At 39.2% G+C, this 21,216-nt stretch overlaps 1 protein-coding gene across 6 annotated transcripts in view; it reads left to right on the top strand.

Annotated features, from left to right (window-relative positions):
• ksr2 (kinase suppressor of ras 2) overlaps nucleotides 1–21,216 on the top strand; it is a 142,640-nt gene that overhangs the window by 21,041 nt on the left and 100,383 nt on the right. For all 6 annotated transcript variants that reach the window (XM_034225254.1, XM_034225255.1, XM_034225257.1 and 3 more), the window contains exons 2-3: nucleotides 8,950–9,090; nucleotides 9,950–10,100. In XM_034225254.1, the coding sequence (XP_034081145.1) occupies nucleotides 8,950–9,090; nucleotides 9,950–10,100 (292 nt within the window). The remainder of the gene's footprint in view (nucleotides 1–8,949; nucleotides 9,091–9,949; nucleotides 10,101–21,216) is intronic.

The raw sequence follows: 21,216 nt of genomic DNA, 5'->3' as shown, positions 1-21,216 counted from the left end.
GACACATGGTGTCTCTTCACTTTTACACTTGAGGGGTCAGAGTTCATATGGCGAGGGATTCCATGAGCGGTATGCGCCGGCCTGTGCCTTTACCGTGGACTTCTGGTAGAACTGCTCGGGTCTTGATAGATTGAGTGGGGAAGTTCATGAGATCTTTCTAGAAACGGTAAAGGCACAGGCCGGCGCATACCGCCAATGGAATCCATCACCATATGAACTCTGACCCCCAGAGTGTAAAAGTGAAGAGGCACAACGTGACTACGTAAATGCACTCTCCTAAAAAAGTGGGAAAAGGTGAAAAATAAGTGAGAACCAGGAATATGCACTAAAAAGTGCTATCCCTTTAGACTAGGGTAACCATAGAGCCATACCAGGATTGTAGCTGGATTCATCTTCTTATTACAGACACATGCATTTCCTAACATTCGGTCTATATGCTGTCAAATGTATTATCTCTTCGATTTACACACGGCATCTATTGCACGTCTGTCCGTCCTGGGAGAGGGATCCCTCCTCTGTTGCTCTTCCTGAGGTTTCTCCCATTTTTTCCCTTTAAACTGTGGGTTTTCTCTGGAAGTTTTTCCTTGTACGATGTGAGGGTCTAAGGACAGAGGGTGTCGTTTTTCTCATACTGATATTCTGAACAAATCTGTGCTGTTGTATTTGCTGTAAAGTGTCTCTACTGTAGGCTATTTTTATTATATGTACAGCACTTTGGCTTGACCAAAAATCGTTTATAAATGTGCTATATAAATAAAACTTGATTTGATTTGTTGGTTGGTTAAATGAGAGGCATTCAATTAAAACCGGGGTTCAGACAAGGGGTTCATCTGGACACATTCTTCTCACTGATAATACTGTTAAACATGTTATTCAAGTATGGCCCACTTGAGAGCGTATTCCTTGAGAACAGCAGCCTTCTTCTATCTGAAGAGACAGAGAAAAGTCATATATAACTCTGAAGAATGAATAGTTCACCTACTGGCTGTATGCTCCCGGTCAGCCTCTGTTTCAGGTTTTCTCTTAAACAAATAACAATAGCAATATATTGATTTTTTAAGCACCTGTAGCATGAGGCTTATATATATATATTACATTACATGTCACTTGTTAGACGCTTTTATCCAAAGCGACTTACATACTCAATACTGTGGGCAATCCCCACAGGAGCAATTTGGGGTGAAGTGTCTTGCCCAGGGACACAACGACATGCTGACTGCAGTGGGGTTTGAACCTGTGACCCCCTGATCCGAACACCAACGCACAACCCACTGCACCACACGCCATATATTGTTGATGCTATACAGTCAGACTTCAACACATTTTGCCAGGGTAGCTGCGTGTCTTATTGTGCAGAGCGTTAGCAGCTGCTGTAGGGTTTACATTCAGAGGTGACTTGGGAGACCCTCCTCGACTGGTTTCTCTTTGGTATGCACTGATGTAGGACAGCAGTTTCTAGCAGTCATTTTTAGGTGTGTGTTGGGCCCACCACACTTTATCATTTTTATCAATCAATCAATCAATCAATCAATGTTTATTTATATAGCCCATTATCACAAATGTTACATTTGTCTCAGTGGACTTCACAGTTTGTACAGAATATCAGTATGACAATACGACACCCTCTGTCCTTAGACCCTCACATCGTACAAGGAAAAACTTCCGGAGAAAACCCACAGTTTAAAGGGAAAAATGGGAGAAAACCTCAGGGAGAGCAACAGAGGAGGGATCCCTCTCCCAGGACGGACAGACGTGCAATAGATGCCGTGTGTAAATTAAAAGATAATACATTTGCAACATAGGTAGTCCAAATGTTTGGAAATGCATGTGTGTATAATAGGAAGATGAATCCACGAGGATATCCATCCAGGACCTATGATCCAGGACCACAGCCACGACTCAAGATCCAGGGCTCGCGATCCAGGACACAGGACCGCAGGATCATCCATGACTCCGGATCCCAGCGTATATAGACACCAAAAAGAAAGACATTTGGGGAAGCTGGGTTAATCGGAACATGAGAGTACACAGGTATAGACAGAGAGAAGGAAGAAGTAAGATGTCCCCCGACAAACTAAGCCTATATCAGCAAAACTAGGGGCTGAATGTAATCAGCCCTAACTATAAGCTTTATCAAAAAGGAAGGTCTTAAGTTCACTCTTAAAACGGATTCAATTCAATTCAAAACCTTTATTTATCCAGGTAAAATCCCATTGAGATCAATGATCTCTTTTTCAAGGGAGACCTGCAGCAGTAGGTTCCACAAGAAGACATACAAACATAAACAACAAAAGGACATCATACAGCAAAATGTACAGGGATTACAATTTACATATTTAACCACAAGTACAGGTACCAACAGCATCTGATTTTGTAGCATCCAACCGAGCTTTAAAAACATGTAGTGGTACTAGCTTGGTAATTTTCCATTATTTTTGCAGACTGTTCCATGTTAGTGGAGCTGCACATCTAAAAGCTTTCTTCCCTAAGACAGTCCTAGCACTTGGCACATTTAATAAAACCACAGCATGCGATCTCAGGCAATAAGTACTTTCAATTCGCAGAGAGATCAGGGAGCAGATATAAGATGGTAGTTTATCCAACATGGCTTTGTAAATGAAAAAGTACCAGTGACTGAGCCTCCGTACAGTAAGTGATGGCATAACCGCCTTGGTATACAGGGTACAGTGATGCGTAAGTGCTTTACAATTTGTCAAAAATCTCAGTGCACTGTGATACGCAGCATCTAACTTGCTCAGGTAATTGGCAGGTGCATTCATATAGATCAGATCACCATAGTCCAGCACAGGTAAAAAGGTCACAGTGACTAGCCTTTTCCTGGCCTCAAGCGAGAAACAGGACTTATTTCTGTAAAAGAAACCCTCAGCTTTTTAAGCAAGTTATTGACATGAAGTTTAAAAGTGAGACAGTCATCAAGCCAGATACCCAAGTATTTGTAACAGGTAACCACTTCAAGTTGTATTCCTTGCGTAGTTACAATATCCAAAGCAGTCTCTGGTGTATTTTTAGCTTTAGCTTTCGAAAAGTGCATTACCTTGGTTTTATCCACATTTAAAAGAAGCTTAAGCTCAGAGAGCTGAGCCTGAATAATGTTAAAAACAGCCTGTAATTTAACAACAGCCTCGTTAATCGAGGGACCTGCACAGTACATAACGGTATCGTCCGCATACAAATGTAAGGTTGCTCCTTCGACATTTTCACCTAAACTATTAATATAGATAGAGAATAATAGCGGACCTAAAACTGAACCTTGTGGTACACCATTAGTGATGTTTAACCACTCAGAAGACAGCCCATCAAACTGAACACATTGGGACCTTTCAGAGAGGTAGTTTACAAACCACCCTACTGCATGGCTGGACATGCCTATACTGACCAGCCTTTGCTTCAAAATGCGATGATCGACAGTATCAAAAGCTTTGGATAGGTCAACAAATAGAGCTGCACAACTCTGCTTATTATCTAAAATACTCGTAATATCATTTGCCACTTTCATTGTGGCAGTGATGGTGCTATGTTGCTTTCTGAAGCCTGACTGATGTTTAGACAGGATGTCATTGTTACATAAAAACTCCTTTACCTGTTCACTCACTAAGCGTTCAAGAACCTTCGCCAGAACTGACAATTTAGAGATGGGTCTATAATTATTTAATAAGGTGGCCTCCCCTCCTTTTAGTAGTGGCAGGACATAAGCTGACTTCCATACTTTTGGGATTTTGTTCGTGCTGAGAGAGAGGTTAAAAAGAGTAGTAAGAGGTGGAGCAATAAAATCTGCAGCTATCTTTAAAAAGAAAGGTTCTACGTTGTCCGGACCAGCCGGCTTTTTAGGATCTAGCTTGGTTAAGACTTCACGAACAACATCAACAGTAAAAGGAGTAAAACTGAAAGGGTTTTCCAGACCACATTGTTCTGAGTCACCGACTGTGGTGTTCACATTACATTGCATTTAGCTGACGCTTTATCCAAAGCGACTTACAATAAGTGCGTTCCACCAACAAAATACAACACAGAAGCAGAATTAGAAACAGAATGAAACAGAGAGCCACAGGACACAAAATGCTCATTAAAACAATTTAGTATGGTGGCCCTATCCGATATAGTGCCAGATACTGTGGTAAGGCACGGAGGTAGGGTGTCTGCCGCCCGAACACAAACTGGAAGCTGATTCCACAAATGTGGAGCTTGATAAGAAAAGGCTCTGGCTCCCATTGTACTTTTAGAGACTCTAGGAATAACCAACAACCCTGCATTCTTGGAACGCAATGCCCTAATAGGACAGTAGGGTATAATGAATTCTTTAAGGTAAGATGGCGCCTGCCCATTAAGGGCTTTGTAGACAAGAAGAAGAATTTTAAATTCTATCCTGTGTTCTATAGGGAGCCAGTGTAAGGCAGCCAGAACAGGAGTAATGTGGTCCCTTTTCCTAACTCTGGTTAGTACACGAGCTGCAGCATTTTGAATCAGCTGAAGCGACTTGACTGACTTCTTGGTACACCCTGATAATAAGGAGTTACAATAATCCAGCCTTGAAGTAACAAATGCATGGACTAGTTTCTCTGCATCGTTTTGAGGCATAGATATGCCTGATTTTAGAAATGTTACGTAGATGGAAGTAGTCGGTACTTGAAATTGATTTTATGTGGGCGTTAAAGGATCAATCCTGATCAAATATAACACTAAGATTCCTTACAGTCTCCCTGGAGGCCAAATTAATGCCATCCATAGTTAGTATATTTTTAGATAATTTGTTTCGTAGATTCTTCGGGCCAAGTACAATAACTTAAGTTTTGGTCGAGTTTAACATAAAAAAATGTAAGGTCATCCACGTTTTTAAGTCCTTGAGGCAGTCTTGAATTTTATTTAGATGATTAATTTCATCAGGCTTGATTGATAAATATAGTTGAGTATCATCCGCATAACAATGAAAGTTTACAGAATGATTCCTTATAATATTGCCTAACGGAAGCATATATAATGTGAACAAAATAGGTCCGAGCACTGAGCCCTGTGGCACTCCATGGCTAACTTTGGTTTGCGTGGAAGATTCATCGTTGACACGTACAAACTGAGAGCGTTCAGATAGATAGGACCTAAACCAGCCTAAAGCAGTTCCCTTTATGCCAACTAAGTGCTCTTTGCAATAGGATATCATGGTCGATAGTATCAAATGCAGCACTGAGATCGAGCAAAACGAGAATAGAGACAATTGTTAAGTCTTCAAGCATCATGTCAGCCACTGTCTTGACATTTTTTTACTCTAATTTTCTATCAGACCAAAAACTCTAGCCTACTTACTGGTTCGTAGAGTAAGTAAGCCTACAGTCGAAACCAAATATTTAGTTTTCAACATGTTAACTGTTCACACTTTAATAAGAAATATCTGCAAGATGCAAATAGTTTGTTTAAATATATTTTATATAGGGACCTCATACCTTAATGCTTTTATAGTATTAAAACTAGGGATGCACCGAATATTCGGCCACCGAAAATTATCGGCCCGAAAATGGTTAAAAAGGCCCTTTCGGCTTTCGGCCGAAAGGGTTTTAGCTAGGGGTGCACCGAATGGGAAATTCTTGGCCGAAACCGATACCGAAAATAGGAAACAGTTGGCCGAAAACCGAATGCCGAAAGGCCGAAAATGATTAATAGAAATATATATATATAATGTATACATTTTTTTTTTTTACAAAAATATCACCGAATGTCAGAACAGGTTTACGTTGGTAACCTAACGTGTTGTTGTGATGACGTAATAAAGACGCGGCGACCATGCTCGCGGCTGGCTCACAGGGGGGGGGGACATTGACCTTTGTCATCGAGCTTTAAACAAATCGTATTAAATAATCTGATGACAGACTGTAAACAGAATAGCTGAAATTTTAACAAACTAAATAACTCAGTTACCTCTAATCATTAACCCATGTTTGTATAATGTAGTTAACTCCGTGTGTTGCTGCTAGCATACATAACACCTGACGTGGAAACGTTACTCGTGGATGGGGCTACAGAGCTGCTAGAAAGACGGTCGAACCCGGTACATTCCTCCGTCTGCATGCGGTGCACTTTTGCTAAATGTTTAGACAAATTGCTCGTGCTTACATGCTAAACTCTTATTGCACTTATGGTAACAAGTATTCTCCACATCGAGACGGGTAAAGTTTAACCACACCTCGGAGCGCGTTCTCTCCGCCATCTCCGCAGTGTGCTCCGCTGCATGTAGCAGCTGCGTGTGTGTAAACTGCCCCGCCCCCTCGCACACAGACGGGGGGAGAGAGATCTCGTCTGATCGAAAATACATCATAGACGCATTTGTTGTCTTTGCATATTAGAAACGAGTTGGCGACACTAAGACTGCGATATAATGTTTTTTAGCAATAATACATGACATATATAAATGTACTGTATGCATTCAAAAGTGCTGAATAAATGTTTTATGGACCCATAATAGTGATTATTATTTAAGTTAAGTTTTGCCATAATCATGTCTATTTCCATAATCAGGTAGCTGAACAACATTGGTAAAAAATGTATACATTATATATATATATTTCTATTAATCATTTTCGGCCTTTCGGCATTCGGTTTTCGGCCAACTGTTTCCTATTTTCGGTATCGGTTTCGGCCAAGAATTTCCCATTCGGTGCACCCCTAATTAAAACGCAGTGGAGGATTGTACACAACTTCTGTTTTAGAAAGATGTTCTGTATAAAGCTAATATAGCGTTGTAACTAAGCAAGGTGTAAGCAGTGGTTTAAGCATATTCTGAAGTCAAAGGAGCACCATTGTAAAAATGTGATTGTGCATTCAAAATTGTACTTGAATGAAGAGTTGTCTGTAAAATTAACTACATTACAATCAAATACTGCTAGTAATGATACATACATATGTGAGTTAAGCAGATTACCATGGTGGAATTATACGGGTAAACGTTGTGTACAGTTTGTTAGTTTAATCTGTTAAAAATGTTTTGTGTAAAATCTGCAAAGTAACTAGCTGTCAGACGATATATTGGAAAGGAACGTATTCTCCCCGAAAATGTAGAGGAGCGGTATTACATAAATCGGTATTACATAAATCGGTATTACATAAATCGGTACATAAGTCATAAATACAGAGAACCCCTTTATTGTTCTTAAAACCAGTAGTTGTACTTCGTTAAATGATAAAACAAAATGTGGAAAATTAACCAAGAATAATAACAGTTAAATATATATAGAGTGAAAATGTATTTTAAATATCACACTTACTAATGAACTAGTTACAATTGTTGTCCTTTATTTTCTCATTGAGATCATTATTTAATTAATTTAGTTTTTATGAAGACATCTCAATGTATATTCATCAAAAATAATTGTTGATTTATGCATCTAAGATTAATTTTAGATTATTTTTGTCGGATTAAGTCTTTAATACATTTTGCATGATGTAAACATTATTATTTGTGTTGTACGTGGTGAAGGGAGTGATCTGCATGTGGGTTCAAACTGTGTGATACGGCACTCCACCTAAAACGTCAAGGGGAACAAATTAATCTTGTTCTTTTATCTAACAGCATATCACACACACATTACAAAATGAAAGGCTCAACACGCATTTATTTTTGCTGTTATTTAATACAAATGACTTGGATGTGACCTCATAGATAACCCAGATCTGCCCCCCCTTACTTACCTCTTTACATATCTATTTCTTTGGAGCACAGGTTCACTGCCAGGCCACTGAGCTGTCCTCTCTAATCTGAAGGCCTATATTCCAAGAAGTAGCTCAATGCTTTAAAAAAATAAATAACATGGAAAAAGGATGTATTGAACAGAGCAGCATCGTAAATACTATCGCCGGTAGAGGAATAGGCTACTAAGTACAAAATACTTCACCTGCTTTTAACCTACAATACAAGTACTATGACATAAGAGAAGAAATATGGGGTTTCAAAATGAAAACCTCCCAAAAATATATCGTGAATTAAACTTTGACACTCAATTAGTAAAAAGGAGAATATTGCATGAAAAACATATTTGTAATGGTATTTACAAAGATAGTAAACAGTTACATTTACTGGCACACTTAAATAAATGATCAATTATTACAGACCACTACTGCTGCTGTTCATTATGGGGGGGTGGGCGGGAGGAAGAGTGTTTTAATGTCATTTTCATACTTAGCACAACTTTGATCTTTGGTGCTTGTAACAGGATTAAATAGGATTGCTGTGGTTCTGCCACTTTTTCCACTTTTTCCACTACTGTGTTTTTTTAATTTATTAAAGTACCCTTTTGGACCAGAGAGGGCCTTTTATTATAGAGATTAAGGGGGAGACAAGGGAGGACATTGCCTGAATGTTCGGCTGAATCGGGGTTCGAACCGGCCTACTAGGCAACGGTTAACGCATATGCCACTATTGGGTTTTTATTTATTGTTAATCCTGCTAGTGACAAGAACAGGCCTAATCAACAAAGACTATGTTGTTCTCATTAAACACTAACATACGTTATGGTGAAGTGCTAAAAAGCAAGTTCAGTCAGTGTATTTTCTAAATCATATTAAACATTCTTTATTCTTAAATTCACATGTATTTTCTTCTTCTACAGTACAACAATTAATGAGTTGCATGCATTGAAAAAACAGAAACGTTGACTTTAATTAAATGTATTAATAATAAGCAACAATAATAAGTATAAATAAAAAATACTAGGTTCAACTAAATATTATTGCTTACAACTAACCTAATACAGTTATGTGAATCTGTTGACATAATAGAGTTAATTAAAGTCAATGCTTATGTTTTTTCAGTCTGTTGTGCAGGACAGTTCTGCTTTAAACAAATGAATAGCTACAGTATCATATTATATATTTGGTTTATATTGATTGTTGAAAATAAGTAGAACATGTCCAGCCCTGCCTCACTGTATCGATCCCTCTTGTCCTCAGGGGAAGTTGGTGAAGTACTTCAGCCGCCAGCTGTCCTGTAAGTGCAAAGTGGCCTTAGAGGAGCGCAGTGTGGAGCTGGAGGACTTCCCCCGCCTCGGACACTGGTTCCGGATCGTCAACCTGAGGAAGGAGGTCACACAGGTAATACTTCCAGACACACGTCTTTTTTTATAAAAGGAAATCTTACCTCCGATAGCGAGTATTTAATGTGTTATTTCTCAAATAAAAAATACGGTTTTGATGATCTACAGGTTAGAGTGCTGTCTAACCAAAATATCATGCAGATGACTGTGAAGGCTATATAACAGAATTGATCATTTTCAACATGAAATGTGTCACCTGCTCTCTTCAACTTTCACTGACTTGCTTACTTGAATGTGCTTTGTGTGTGATTTGGTTTTAGTTTAGCGTTTGCTCTTGTGTTTTGTTAATTGATATAAACTAAACTGTGGACTTTTTTCTTTGCATGTTATAATATATTGCCGCTAGATGCTGGCTGCAAGGAAGCTTTTGTCTCTTGTAATAAAAACATTTATTACCAATATGTATGCTCTCAATAGTAAACATCACATCTTGTAAATCGCTTTAAAATGGGAGAAATGTTTGTTCAGAAAAAAGGCTGTTGAAGCTAGAATATGATTTGATTACTAGGCATTTGATTTGATTGGCAGGTCTCTCAGCACATTAGTCAGCTACAGTAGTTGCAGCTTTTTAAACTTAAACTTGTACATTTTTGTCTCATTTGTGAAAGATTAGAGAGCCACATTCATGCTTTTCAAAGTGACACAGACAACCCAGCATTGTCGCAGTGACATCTTTGTTCTCTTTACTGAAGATAAAACACAATCACTAAAAAAGGGGTTCAACATTTCCCCCACATATTCTCTTCATTGTCAATTGCGGCTGCCAAAGTGCAAACCATGCATTCCCTTAATTAAGATTTGATCGTAACAATGCGTGTGTCATGTACTTACACTGTGTGTGTTTGTGTGTTTTGCAGGAGATGAGCCCGGGCGAGGTGACCCTGGAGGGCCTGCTGGAGTTGAGTGAGGAGCATGTGTGTGAGCTGCTGCAGAAGTTTGGTGCCAACGAAGAGGAGTGCGCCCGACTCAACGCCTCCCTGTCCTGCCTCAGAAATGCCCACCAGCTCGGTGAGGGTCCACGCAGAAACACACAGATAAGCTCACACAGATACACACATTATCATTCAAATATCTGACTTTAAATAGTCAGTTAACACTAGAATCTGAAAAATGACATTCTTAACTAGTTTGAAATGTGGCATTTTAAGTACTTTTCTATTTAACTTGGTATTATCTGATGTACAAGCGTTCAAAGGTTTGCAGCATAAGACGACTGTTACCCTGTCATTATCCCTTAAGTGAAAAAAGTCATCTCGGCTTATTAAATGCTTTTTTTGTAAGGTACGAAAAAGACAGTGTAATAAGTTAAAAGAACAAACTAGACGATTGGTACAATTCTAAAGACATGAGTCTGAAATTCACCTTACATACTACGTTACTTTAGCTTCAGCACTTAAAAATATGGCATCCATTTTTTTGGATGATTTCCAGGTTGATCCTGCCATTGATTGCCATAACATTTCTTTTTTACGAAATGTAAAAATCTTGTTTAGCTAAACTGTCCACAGCTGCGTCGTCTCCTGCAATGTCCATATGCAAGCTTCTCTTTCGTTTAGGACGTCTCAGCACACAGGATAGCACATATATTTTAGGCATTAGATTCCTCCATTTTAAGCCTACTGGTATGTTACATCCTCTTGAAAATAAACTCCTACATCAAAGCTTTTAAACAAATCTTTATTGACAATTGTCAATATCCAGATTTGGCCAGCATGTTATATTTTACATGTAAAGTGTGAGCTAGGGGTGGGACATAACGGCAAACACTTCTCCCATGGTATTTGTCATTTTTTATAACTGTAGTAATTCTGTAAATTCAATTCAAGTGTTTAAGATAAACGTACCATACTCATGAAATGTTGCTTTGGAAGTTAAAAACACAAGACTCAGAACAATTATTTCAACTATTACAGGTTTTAAGATTAACAGGAATTAGATGGGGACTTTAATAGGTGCAATATACAAATAAATCACACACATTTGTCTTTAGAGTATACACAAATATGCATTATTGTTTTAGGGTAGTACATTGAAGTCAGGACATGTGAGACTTGAGAGCCAGCTGCTAAAGAACAACTTGTTTTTGTAAAATGTGTTTCTGTACTGTAGTATTTAATTCTTCTGTTACAGTAAACAGCTAGGGAGAGAATGGAGGGAGAGAGAATGATGTGCAACAATGGTACACGATAATTATACAACCAAACTAGGGAAGCAATTATATTATCTGAAATACTTCAGAACCAATGGCAAGTTTTCAGCAATGTAAAAATATATTTACAATTGGTAGTTCATAAACCAGAACATACAAAGACTATACTCAACAACAACAACAACAACAACAACAACAACAACAACAACAACAACAACAACCAACAATTAACTCATTAACCTGCTTTAAAGGTGTGTGTATAAAATGTGTAAGATGTAGAATTCCATTTTTTAAACACATCTTAATGCTGAGGTACAGGAACAGAGATATTAGGGGCACACATTTTATCTTTATGTTGAAACCACAGAAGCAAACGTCTCTGAGCAACTTTGCATTTTCAAACATAGTGCCTATACATGCCTCAGTAATTAGAGGTATACCTACAACATAGTATGGAAATACATGACATCAAAAATAAGAATATATATATATACGTATATTTAAATAAACAAAATATATATGCCCACGTGTAAAATAATGTATATAAATATAATACCACAATTAAACCCTCTAACTGATTGCTAGGCTTGATGAGATTACTTCATACACCATCAGAGGATGGACTTCATGTCATTTTTTTAACAAATCCAGTGAAAGAAAAACATTTTTAAGGGGATACATTGCATTGTTTGTGTGTTTATATCTGTTGTCATGGGGGTAGTCTAGTACAGTATACTGTAGGTCGCAGTATAAGACTATCCCTAACAGTGACAAGATGGCAAAACAACAAATGAAACATAGTTATGAAGAATATAATCTGTGATACAAATCGATATAAAATCAGTTATATTTCAATTTAATAACATATTATTTGTGATGAGTTTGATACACACATCAGTCCACACATTAATAACTGCCCATATGGCATTAATCATCCTAAAATGATTAGTACATTTCAGTGATATAGTGTTGTGTCAATGATGCAGGTATTCATAATTATAAATAAAGCTTTATTAAGAATATAAATCCTAAATCAACATACAAATGAACACTGTAATATGTAAAGGTTACAGTTTAATAGTTTAATAATAATTGCTGAACAATCTTTGAATTATTTATACCCTTTCCAAACCATTGTTTATATTTAGTTATATTTATGTGATAGACTATGTAAAGAAGATTAGAATTACAAGAGTTATAATGTATTTGTTATATGTAACAAAAAAGCAACCTCATTCCTGATTTCAGTCAGAAATGTCTTACTCGCCCTTTATGAAGTTTAAATCAGACAAACCCTCCACATGTTTAGGTTTGTCATGATGTATGTATAATATGCTAGTTGTCTTGCTGTGGTGTTAATCCAATACCAGTCCCAAAGTTAGGTATAAAGTACACAGTGTGTGCAGTACTGTTTGTGTTTCAGTAGGTGGCACTGTTCAGTCACAGAGGTTCAGCTCTTTTCTTTATTCTAAACACTATAATGTGAACCTCTACTTGTGACAATTATCTTTGTGTGATAAGACACCACCTGTTGAAAGCAACTGCTTTCATGTCATGAAGTTGTGAAATATGAAGCAATCAATGATAAGATGTATAATAATAAATGGTATTTTGCTATTTTTATACAATTCTAAAACTGCACAGTTTCTCCTTTTACTGTAGTTTTTAATAATGTATCATAATCTATTGGTTATTATATATTTAAATTTCACCACGAAATATTGGAAAACATACTCTGATATTTATGTAAGTACAAGAACCTCAAAATAATTCAAAGCCTAAATGTTATCACATAAATTCACCCACATTTAACTTGAGCAGAGCTCATCGTAGTTAAGACTGAACAAAATAATGTTCAGCTTTGTGACATCCTTATTTTTGTAGAAGTTTAAATCTCACAACACACAAGTTATTATTTATTGCTGCTTTTAATATAATTGTTTCACAAGGGCACAATGTGCTTTACATCCGGCTCCCTCAGGTTTGCCGGTCCTTTCTTTATATCTGTTTGCACATAGAATTTCACATTTATTCTGTAAAAGACAAATGAATGAAACTTCATAATGTGCCAGTAAAAGCATCCACTTTGCACATGATATAAAACATCAACTCTAAAACGTGCCTTTGTGGATGTTCACATGTTGAACGACAATGAAGAACAATTGTATTTTTAGAGTGTTTTGTAGCTGCGGAGGTTAACATATTTTAAATGTTGTCCGCAAGAGAGCATACTAAAGAGTAGAGTAAGTGACCTAATTTATATCACACGTTCTATCCAAAGTGCTTTACAAATTGCCTTTCATTCACACACTCAAACAAGGATGGCAGTGAGCTACTGAACAAACCCTGGTCTGACCATCGTGAGTAATTTGTAGTTTAGTGTCCTACTCATGAAGATTTGTTCATGATCTTAGAAGGAGATTTAACTGCTGACCCTGTGATTAGTAGAAGACCCACTCCTGAGTAAAATCTGTGCAAAAAATGATTGTATTGCTTTGACAAGAAAACGTATGTGAGATTGGCTGTAACTGCTTTATCAGGTCAGGTGACATTTGACACTAAGTCCCAATCCCAAACCACACACTACCCCTCAGTTCGCACGGAGTGTCCGCCACATTAAGTGCTGTTCCAAACCAACGAGTGTGGAGGGGGAGTGGGTTATCAAGCCCTCAAACAGCGAGGGTGTTTCTCAATGTCGAGGAAAGCTGCTCCAGAGCCACTATTTCAAGGATACTACGACATCGAGTGCCGCCGAAGGACTGTTCCAATGTCCAGGATACTTGGAATTCTACCGAGCCGGGCGTACTTCGTTTGGAGAAATTTCGAGGCTGCACATGTGTATCCTCCGCCGTCTTAAAATCCCCACAATGCTTTGCGCACGGACTGTAGATCTATCAGCTGTTTATTTCACATGAGTTCCAGTGTGGCAGCTTTTTAATCAAGGCACCCCCTGGTGGAGCCATGATCCATTGCAGTTGGTTTCATTATAATTAAATGTATTTATCAAGGGGGCGTATCAAGTCCTGCGGGGGGGTTTCCTTTTCAGCAGGGGCCCACCCCGTGCCGGTCACGGACCCGCACGGGTAGGCGTCTGAAATGAAGCGCTACATCTGTAGACTCCGCGGTCTTAAAATCCCCTCAATGCTTTGCGCACGGACCGATTTCCCAAATTTTTGGCGGAAAATGTAAGGCGGGGCCTCTCATATGACGCACACCTGCACACTTGCTAGCCTGTTCCATTCTTCGTTTTCCGAGGCTAGGAGGACGCTTCCTTGGTAGGACATGTCTTGCAAGTCACTTCCTTCAGAAGCGAGGCAAGAATCCTTCCTAGCCTCGGAAAATGAAGAGTGGTGGAACAGGCTAACAGGCTAACAGGTGTGCAGGTGTGCGTCATATGCGAGGCCCGCGTTAAATGGAGCGCGATTTCCGCCAAAGATTTGGAAATTGGTCCGTGCGCAAAGCATTGTGGGGATTTTAAGACGGCGGAGGATACACATGTACAGCCTCGAAATTTCTCGCTACGAAGGACGCCGGGCTCGGTAGAATTCCAAGGAGCCTGGACATTGGAACAGTCCTTCGGCGGGACTCGATGACATAGCATCCTTGAAATAGTGGCTCTGGAGCATCCTTCTTTGACATTGAGAAACACCCCCTGTGTCTGCATCGGTGCTGACTTCACATGCTGCCCTACCTGACCGGACTCAACGCTGTGTGTGTCCGTCAGGAAACACGCTGTTTACAAACAGTTCCAGCAAACATCCACTGATAAATTGTGATGTTAACAACCTCATGATAACCTCATATGTTTTTAACATAGTGGTTTGGGATTGGGCCTCAGTGATTGTTAAGGACCCTAAAATAGGAAATGTTCACTCTTATTCTTTAGCCGTAAGCCACTTTATAAAACGCCTGTCTAACAATATCAGATGTTTATCTTTCCACCATTATGTTCCTGATAGGGCTGCACAATTAATGGAACATTTTTATAATTGCAATATGGACAAGTGCGAGGAAGCCTAATATTTGTTTATGGCCAGATTTGTGTTAAAAACGTAATTTTGAATAAAGTATTGTGGAGCTGTAGAGATATACCGGCATACAAATAATATTCTACAGACTAAACAAAAAATACTTCTTCGATACAGACCCTCCTGAAAATCATACTATAGGTATTTTACTATATTTTAAAGGATAATGACAATTATAATGCAAAAATGATCAATTCCTTCCATATCCTTAATCATATCATATTAATCAATCAAATAAATGGCAATTTGTCCTATTTTGCAGACCTAGTTCTAAATAATCCATATAAAGATGGGCTCGGTGTATTTTTTGTATTGTATTGTATTTTTTTCGGCTGTCACAAACAGTGTGTGTGGACAAGTGGATTTCTCTGCTTCATGTTTTGCACCAGGTGGCGGTACAGGCCACTCTGTTCTCAGTCTGTTAGGTCAAAGACTGTGCAATGATACAGACGAACCAGAAGGGGGCAGTATTACATCACTAAAACGGGTCCTTGTGTTTAGTAACAACCTTTTGTAAACCCGTTTGATAACATATCTGTTTCTCATCGACTCCCACTCAAACACACACATGCACACGCACACGCACACATACACACTCTCGCACACGCTCTGTTCTGTAACAGATGTCCTTTCAGACGGAAAGCTCTGATGAATAATTAAGCAAATTAATTTGACGAGTAGTTTTTCTTCAATGTGCCCTTAACAGAAATGTGCTTTATTAAAAGAGTGTTTCATTAGAGGAGGTTTAACTTGGCAGTTCTTCAAAGCCTTTTTATTTATTTTTTCCCCAGTTTGTAATTACTGCACTCCCGTGAAAAACAGGCTCTTTGTGATTCTGCAGGTACACAGCTGCACTCTGTAATGGTTTGTCAGACTGCTGGAGTTGTTCGGCTTCTCTAACTTTTTAAATTTCCGTCTCATTGGCTTGATTGGGGACAGAGGCGGATTTGATCCAGAAAGACAGAGAGGCGGTCCGTCAGGGAGTCCCAGCCGCCCATGCCTCGGTCCAGCTGGGTTCAGAGCAGGCTTCAGGCGTCATTGGAGACCAGCTCTCTTTTGTCACTGTCTTAGACTTTGGCTGTTCATAATGAATCTAAAAATGTTTCAGTCTGGATTCTTTCCCATCTTGCACCTGCTGTAGATATTCCTTTTTTATTAGAATGAGTGTGATATATTATATAATCTGATATTTGATGTATATTCTTGACCTAATACTCCATTGCAAGAATGCCATAAGGATGCTCCTTCACACCTAATTGCATAAAGTGGCTTTGATAATCCCTGCTACAACTATAGCACCAACTCTTAAGCAACTGCTGCTATCTGTCTGTTTTTCCCGAAGCCCCCATCCTGTTGCCCTCCCCCTTCTGGCCTGAAAAAAGAGAAAAACACTATATGAGGTGTGAGCATGTGTAAATTGCTGGAATATATTGATTGCTTTCCAGCTATCTCACAGTTCTGTCAGTGTTTATAACAGACTGACATTTTGTTGTGTCTTAGAATCAACATATTAATGCTCTCAGTTAAGTTACAGCTGAGTATAAAAGTACATTTTTGATCTTGGAAACAGGGCATGAAATAAAATCTAATATCATCACTCTGGCTGCATCTTACTTTTTTCACTGGATGTAGATATCTCGTATGTCATCACATGACCTAAACATGGATATTCAGAATACATCTCATTACCTCCACCTTGCACTTTGAGGAGAGAGGAGGCTTCTGAAGGAGCTCAGAGCGAGAAAACACAGAAATACCCTATGCGGGGTGACGTATAAATGTCACTCCTCCAAACATGACACACAGCTGTGCAGCACGTCTTGACTGACGTCGATGAAGACTTGACGCTATTGAACCAAGGATTTCTCATCTGGCATCTTCAGCTCCTGCATCCTCGCCTCTTGCCCTCGCTTCATCCTTGCAGAGAGGAGATAAAAGATAAGGAAAGCAAGTGAAGAAATCAAGGAGACACAAATAATGAAACCACCCACTGTGTTTTAAAAGGGTTGGATGCGAATGGCCTCCCTGATCTTTGTCTGGCCTGAACTCACTGTGGAGGACCTTTGCCCCCGTCTAGCTTTATGCATCTCAATGATTTCAGTCTTGGTATTCACAGAAAGCTTATGTTGTCTGTTCATTTCCCTTGCTGTTCAGCTGTGTTACTTACAGCATGATTTGTATATATACATGTTACTTGCATCGGTTAATTGGACAGCAGCATTGTCATTGTCATGCATTTATGGATAGAGTTATTAAACCTTGAACAGTTCAATTAAAACAACATATTGGTTATGTCCCCTTTGTGTGACCACCTGTTATTTAATGACCAAGGATCAATGCGCCAGTCCCAATAAGCAAACTCCATTTACTGAAACACCATGTAATGTGGATGAAAGCTCTGGAAAAACATAGCACCTATGTTTCTTTTGTCAAACCTAAGGGTTATAGCTTAAGAAACTGCAAGAAAATAATCTGCTATCCTTCAAAATCTACCATGAAGGTCTGGGCTATGTTTATGCTCTTCTGTCTTTGTTACATTTTTTCCGTCTACTTTTTTCCTTCTCTTTCTCCTGCTTATTGTTTGTCTATTTTCTGCCTCTCTTCTCTGCCCATTGTCTCAACCGTACTCCCCTCCCCTCACTCCCTCACTCCCTCACTCCCTCCCTCCCTCCCTCCCTCCCTCCCTCCCTCCCTCCCTCCCTCCCTCCCTCCCTCAGAGGCAGGTTCTGGTCACTAATGGGCTCTCTTAAGGGGTGGGGGCTGTAGACGTGTGAATGCAACACCACCAGCAGTGCACAGAGCGGTGAGAGGCACTTTGAACTGAGAGAAATAGTAAAGGCTGGGCGGAAAAGTTCTTCATATCCTTACCCAGACTGAGCTCGGAGAGGGAGACATGTCACTGCCTCACAACATCCCCACATTTGCACATCTGTGTGTGTGCACAGTTGGTGGGATTGTGCAAGTTTGTGTGTTTCAGCATGAATATATGCAAAAATAGAAGAAGAGCATGTTTTCTTAATGGGCATTACGAACCCTGTGATGACATGCAGCTCTTACACACCGCAAAGCAAGAAGCAGAGGATGTTCTTACATCTTGGACGTTGTTGCAAAGGTACAGATATTTTCAACCATCATGAATGAGAGAAAAAGGATTTACAGATTGTATGGCACATGTTTTCCTTTCAAAAGGAAAATATGTTGATCCAGTTTATGAGTCATCAGGATTTATGTTAAAATTGGCAGACAATGACATTCATATACTTTGCAATCTTGGCAGTTCGTACTGTAGGCTACATCACATGTAGAGCAGAAGAGAATATAATACGTGAATGTATGGCGCTCTGTGGTGTAATGGGAGGAAGGAAACTAATGCTAAGTTAATAGAATGTTTCACTACAGGCTCTTGGGATTGCAGTCCACGAGTTGCAATGAGGATGAGTCATACAATTCGGAGGCAGCCGGTCGGTCCTTTGTGCCGCAATATAAACACATTATTCAGCCCGCCCCTCTAGACAAGTCCTCGCACACTTTCACAGACAAACATTTTCACATGGACAACTTTTGAAATATGAGTTTGTCTGTTTATCAGGCTAATAGTGTTTATCTTGTCTTAGCATGACAGGTTTCCTCTGTGACTTTACACCTGTAATCTTTGATAGCTTAAAAAAAAAAAAAGTCCCCATGGTCGATCTTAAGACGGCTTCACAAACACCTAATTGGCTTCAAATGCCATCAGAAAAAGGAATCGAAGAAAGGCAGAGGAGAGGGAGGCACAGAATATGCGAGAGAGGAGATCGAAGGAGGGGAAAGTGAAGGAGGCATGCAGGGGAAGGGGGATGTGGAATAACATGAGAGAAAATTAGGGGGAGAAAGAGGCAATGACGACAGGAGGTGAAGAAGAAAAACGTTGTCATGTCGTGAAGAGAAAGAGTAAATGAAACGGGGGAAGGAAGAAAGGACCAGAAGATTGACCGAACCCCCATCTTCCTGAACACCCCTTGGTGATCCTTATTGGCTGTTATCTAATTAGCAGACTTTGAGTCCCACTGACTACACTGCGAGAAGGTCCATGAACCCTCAACTTAAAAGAGTCAAGATTCAATAGGGACACTTCATCTATTGAACGCAGCCACTGCCCTTTTCACCAAATCCTGTTTACAGCGGCCGTCAGATAAACCAGTCGCTGTCCCGTGGCATTTTACTGCCATTTAGCCCAAAGCAGCAACACATTCTAGAGGTAATTAGGCCAATTATAACGCTGTTATCTGCCTTTCTCAAAAGCCACACTGCATGTTAAGATTGCCACAACAATGGTGTTTGGGTGTGCCACTTGCATTAATCACTGCAGAGAAGAGGCAAAATGCTTCAGGTGCATTGTTTGGTTCGACAGTGGAGGTAGAAATGCGACGTTATTCAGGAGGAGTGAGAGAATGGAAGATTGATGATTATGTGGTTCTGAAAAAAATCCGATCAATGCCCTGCATGAAAAGTTACTTCAAAAACTGTCTCTCTAACAAGCACAAGCCACGCAAATGAACTCAAATCACAGTTTTCAAAGGGGTTACGCTCAGTCTGTGTTCTTCATCTCGTTTGGCAGCATGTTTTTTTTTTTGATTGCCTGAGGCTTTGGCTTAGGTGAGATCATGTGAAACAAGATATTCAGTCGAGTTTTGTCACTTTTTTTGCGGAAGCAGTTGCTAAGATACTAGTGCGCTTGATGAATTGACTCATTACTTGAAGCAACAGTTTTATGAATGTGATTTAAGTTCATTGGTTCACTTGCAGAGGCATTTCACTTGGGTATCAGCTTGATAAGTACTGTCAAAAGCAGTTTTAAATTGAGGCGGTCTCGTGCAAGAATGTAATTACAGAAGGGAAGCACATCATTTGGATTTATGGTGATTGGTCCACACTTCCAAAAACAATCTGGTTAGATTTAGCAAGGTACTGGTTTTCAAATGGACAGGTCAAATTGGCCAATGTGTCAAAACACACCTCCGGACCCGACTAAAGCAATCAGCTTCACGTTGACTCTCATCTTAATTGACCACCCTACTGAGGCTAGGCAGCATGAAAGGTATGCATGTTAGCAGTACTATGTAACATTTCCACATTAAAATGTCAAATATTAACTAGACCTATAAGTTTTATATTTTGTTGAGTTGTGTACTTGAGTCATCCTAACAAATTCCAACAAATGTCAAACCTAGAAATATTTATAATTTCAATGAAGGTAATGGTCCGTTGGATTTTGTTGTCTGTTGGTCTAACATAAATATAATTTGTATCTAGTTATAAGCATTAGGTTCATAACACACTTCTTAGATCTTAGGATGAAGAAATGTAGTCATTGAATGTCTCACTTTTAAGTGTTTAAAGAACGAGCTGAGAAAACTTAAACTGCAGCTGCACAGCGTCGGAGAATCACAGAGAAAGATGTTCTTCCTTTAGGCAAGACCAGGCAAGTTTATTTATATAGCACTTTTCAACACAAGGCAATTCAAAGTGCTTTACAAAAAATGAAAGACATTAAGAAAATGGCATTTAAAATCAGTCATTAAAAAGAAAAGCTAATAAAATAAACATTAAAAGAAAAATACATGGATAAAAGTTACAGTGCAGTCTAAGATATGAATAGTTCAATTAAAAGCAGCGACAAAAATAAAAGTCTTCAGCCTGGATTTAAAAGTAGTCAGAGTTGCAGCGGACCTGCAGGTTTCTGGGAGTTTGTTCCAGATATTTGGAGCATAATAACTGAACGCTGCTTTACCATGTTTAGTTCTGACTCTGGGGACAGAAAGCTGACCAGTCCCTGAAGACCTGAGAGATCTGGATGGTTCATAATTTAGCAGGAGGTCAGAAATTGTATTTTGGGCCTAAACCATTCAGTGCTTTATAAACCAGCAGCAGTATTTTGAAATCTATTCTTTGACACACAGGAAGCCAG

Source organism: Gymnodraco acuticeps, unplaced genomic scaffold (genome assembly GCF_902827175.1).
Source record: "Gymnodraco acuticeps unplaced genomic scaffold, fGymAcu1.1, whole genome shotgun sequence".
In the NCBI taxonomy this organism is placed as follows: Eukaryota; Metazoa; Chordata; class Actinopteri; order Perciformes; family Bathydraconidae; genus Gymnodraco; species Gymnodraco acuticeps.
The sequence above is the reverse complement of the archived record's forward strand: the minus strand, read 5'-3'. Positions and strand labels throughout refer to the sequence as shown.